Raw genomic sequence first — 4,485 nt, 5'->3', positions numbered from 1 at the left:
CAATTTCCAAATTTAAAGATTTTTGCTTGTAAATTTTTCTCCATTTTTGGGATGACATATCTGTGTGAACAAACTTTTTCCCAGATGAAGTACATCAAGTCGAAATACAGGGCAAAATTTATCCGATGAACATTTAAAGTCACTACTTGTGATCAGCTTTTCAAAATTTGAACATCAAATTAATCAGATTTTAAGAATGCAAAAAGAGTTCCATCATTCACATTAATTGTTTTATTATAATTTGTGATGAAAATATGAGCATTTGCTGCTACTGTCTGTTGTCATTAATTTACAATAGTTTATTCTCACGTACTTTGTAATTAGTTTATGAAATTCTGTGTTTTCAATAAAACTCATATACCTAGAGTTATTAATTTTTCATTTTATCCGGCCCATTGACAGTGTTGAATTACCTAATGTGGCCCGCGTTTCAAAAAGTTTGGAGACCCCTGGTCTTGACAAAATGTGGGAGCCTCGGCATCTTGCAACCCTATGGGACTTCATGGCCTGTTACAGGGATAGCTTTACCTACTTTTTTATATGACATTATTTACCACCTACTCTATTCAAGACTCTCAAAACACAGAAATATTAATGGAAATCATTTTATGGCTTAAAATAAGTCAATATGTGGGAGATGTTCACTACTACCTTTCTATGAGCAATAATAATGAAGAGAGTTAAAGCTGTCCCTATCCTTAATCAATTAGGCACTATGCCACAAACATACATGGAGTGGAGGTATAGCTCCACCTATCTTGACCTTGGCACTAGATGGAGGTGAGTGTTCAGCTTCACGTCTATGAGCAACAATACACCTATAAAGTGTAAAATACCAAAAGAATCCTATAATACACACTTAACATAATAACATAACAGAAGCCAAGATAGCTCAGTCAGTATAGCTAGTGTTGGGCTACGGGTTGGATGGCAGGGGTTTGATTTCTGAAAGATAGTTTTCTCAATTCCACAACAACCAGACTGCCTCTAAGGCCCACCCAGCCTCCTATCCAATGGGTACTGAGGAATTTTCTCTGGGGATAAAGCAGCCAGGGCATGAGGCTGAACCACTCATCTCCACCTAGTGAGGTCAAGAATGGTGGAGCTATACACCCACTCCCCCATACATCATGATGGATGGTGCTTAATTAATTAAGCACAGGAACAATTTCACCTTTAACTTTCTGCATAACATAATAATTGTATGCAGAATGCTGAAGACTTCCCACAGGAACAATTTCACCTTTATTTTTCAGCATAACATAATAATTATGAGGGGGGACCCAAAAATAACCGGAATTTATTTTTGTTATTTTTTATTTTTGCATTTTTATTGAACTGTATATTAGTCCCCTTCAAAGTATTGTCCATGTGCATTAATGCACTTGTCCCAACGCTTTTGCCACTGCTCAAAACAGTGCTGGAATTCTTGAGGCTGGATACTTTCAAAGCCTTTAGCGTGCATTCTTTGACTTCATCCACATCACGGAATTGCTTTCCTTTCAGACTTCTCTTCATCCGTGGAAACAAAAAAAAATCCGACGGAGCCAGGTCGGGTGAGTAAGGTGGATGAGGCACAATCACCATGTTGTTGCTTGTCAAAAACTGTCGGACCGTCAAAGCTGTGTGGGCTGGAGCACTGTCGTGGTGAAGCAACCAGTTCCCATTTCTCCATATTTCGGACCGTTTTCGTCGCACACTCTCTCGTAATCTTCGTAACACATCCAGGTAAAAATGTTGGTTCACTGTTTGTCCTGGCGGAACGAACTCTTTGTGGACAATGCCATTCACATCAAAAAAACAAATCAACATTGTTTTCACATTGGATCGCACTTGACGCGCTTTCTTCGGTCGTGGTGAAGTTGGAGTTTTCCACTGGCTTGATGATTGCTTTGATTCTGGATCGTACCCGTAGCACCAAGACTCATCGCCAGTCACAATTCTTTTAAGAAATTCTGGATCGTTCTGCACTTCACTCTTCAAGTCGCGGCAAACATTCACGCGGTTTTCTCTTTGGTCATCTCCGAGCAAGCGAGGAACAAATTTTGCAGACACCCGTCTCATGTGCAAACCTTCGGTTAAAATTCGCTGGACCGTGCTCCATGAGATGTTCGTTTCCTCAGAAAGTTGGTCAATGGTCTTTCGACGATCTTCATCAATTGCACGTTTGATTTTGGCAATGTTTTCGTCATTTCTTCCTGTCGAAGGACGCCCGGGGCGTGGCATGTCTTCTGTTGACATGTTGCCAGATTTGAAATGGGAAAACCACTCGTAGACCTGTGATTTCCCCAAAGCATCATCATTAAAGGCTTGCCGAAGCATCCCAACAGTCTCGGCTGCAGTTTTCCCTAACAGAAAGCAAAATTTCACGCACACTCTGTTCCTTCTGGTCGGCCATCTCACTAATCGCCAAAGGGTTGAAACAGGAAAGCACACAACAGAACACCACAGACAAACCACTTAACTCAGACTGACACCAGCTAACTAACAGTCGTGGGAGACCCCCAGCTAACACCACCTAGCAGCACAACTCGTAACTACAAAGCATGCGCGCGCAACAGGTCGGTTCCGGTTATTTTTGGGTCCCCCCTCGTATATGCAGAATGCTGATGACTTCCATTATGACAAATAATAATAGAAAACTATTCTTATAAAAAGAACAGAAAAACTTTTATAACTATTATGAGACTCGTGCTCAAGTGTACCTTCCAACTACTTCCCTAGTGCGTTGCAGGAGGTATTGTCTATTATTGTGCAGATCCAGGAAACGTTGAATGCTAAATGGAATCAACTCTGTTGTTGGTACCCCTTCAATAATCCACTCTGCCATAGCTTTACCAATTCCACCAGCTCCTTGTAGGGAATTACCATTCATCCCTACAGACACAAAGTAATTGGTCACCTACAAGTAAACCAAACACATGTTCAATATTAACATGGGCTTCTATTATGGTCAACGCTGAAAATCAAAAAGTAACTTCACAGCCTAATATGCAAAGAATCTGCCAAGAAGTACCTCTGGTGTCTCTCCTAGGATCCAGCGTCCATCAGGAGTAAAATTGTCTGGCGAATTTGTGAGCACTGGATTATGGACATCTTTAAGTATGGGCAAACGGTGTATAGCCTTTTCCCAAAGTGGCACTATAAAAGATTCAAGCAATATGACCTATGAACAAATAGATCTATAGATAGAAAAGAAATTAACGAATTTCAACCAACTATAAAGTTCACCATTGAAAAAGAACAACAAGAACCTATTAATTTTCTAGATATAACAATACATCGTAATGAAGATAGCTTGCAATTTGCAATATATAGGAAACCCACACAGACGGACATCATAATACCTAACAGTTCGTGCCATCCATTTGAGCACAAATTGTCAGGTATTAACTATCTAATAAACAGACTCTACATGTACCCAATAACGGAAAAAGAGAAACAGACAGAAAAGAACACTGTTAAAAACATACTACATAACAATGGATACAACAGAAAGATAATCAACAGACAAAATGAAAACAAAAATCAAACATACACGATGATGAACAACAGCAAAAAACAAAGTGGGCCATATTTACATATAGTATAAAAGATGTGTGAAAAGTCATGAAACTTTTCAAAGACACACACATAAAAGTAGCATTTCGCACACAGAACACAATTGAAAATATACTTAAACATAAACAACAATTAGATAAATAAATGACTAAATAAATAAATGAAATGTGTAGATTGACCATAAAAATACATTGGACAGACGGGCCAAACATTTAACACCAGATATAAGGAGCATATACACGATATTCAATTCAATTCAATTCTTTATTATTAATGTGCCGAGTCAACAGCGGCAAGGCCAATTACAGACACAGCACAGTGCAGATGAATGAATTACATTATAGACAAACTTATTAAAAGTCAAATACAAATTACAGGTAAGTACTTGGAAGAAATAATTATGAATAAAAGTAAAAGTAAACAAACAAATAGCTGATAATTATGACAGTAATAATAATTTCATTATCATTAAATTAAGTGTTATTACGAATTGAGGAATGAAACATAAATATTTAATTAAGAAATGAATAGTATAGATTTTCAGAGGATAATAATAATATACATAATTCATTTTGTTTTACTGGACATGCAAATAATAAAAATACTAACAGTTATACAATATTTAAAATTTGTTTGGGTAGAACATTCCTGGCTCCAAATACGTAAACATCCCTGCAGACAGCATTAGCAGCTGCTGCGCATCTAGCAGAGGGACAATTTTTAAATAAGGAGCAAACATTGAACAATGCAAAATCTCTGATATACCGAGCAGGAACTCGGAGACCAACAATTTCCAGGACAGAAGGGCAGAATTTAGAGCCAAAATAAACTTGAATAAGAAAGAGAGCATCAAGGCGATGTCTCCTAGTACATAAAGTATGTAATTTTAACTCCTCAAGAGCAAGAGAATAATTGTAGTGAACT

General features: G+C 37.9%; 1 protein-coding gene across 4 annotated transcripts in view; it reads right to left on the bottom strand.

Annotated features, from left to right (window-relative positions):
• The window catches only part of LOC111875461 (pyruvate dehydrogenase phosphatase regulatory subunit, mitochondrial), a 29,884-nt gene that overhangs the window by 15,668 nt on the left and 9,731 nt on the right, over nucleotides 1-4,485 (bottom strand). For all 4 annotated transcript variants that reach the window (XM_023871723.2, XM_023871727.2, XM_023871724.2 and 1 more), the window contains exons 8-9: nucleotides 3,017-3,141; nucleotides 2,706-2,902 (exon numbers count right to left, since the gene is read on the bottom strand). In XM_023871723.2, coding sequence (XP_023727491.1) covers nucleotides 2,706-2,902; nucleotides 3,017-3,141 — 322 coding nt within the window. The remainder of the gene's footprint in view (nucleotides 1-2,705; nucleotides 2,903-3,016; nucleotides 3,142-4,485) is intronic.

The sequence above is a fragment of the Cryptotermes secundus genome, unplaced genomic scaffold (assembly GCF_002891405.2).
Source record: "Cryptotermes secundus unplaced genomic scaffold, Csec_1.0 scaffold304, whole genome shotgun sequence".
NCBI lineage: Eukaryota > Metazoa > Arthropoda > Insecta > Blattodea > Kalotermitidae > Cryptotermes > Cryptotermes secundus.
Note: the sequence above shows the minus strand (reverse complement) of the source record. Positions and strands in the feature narration are given on the sequence as shown.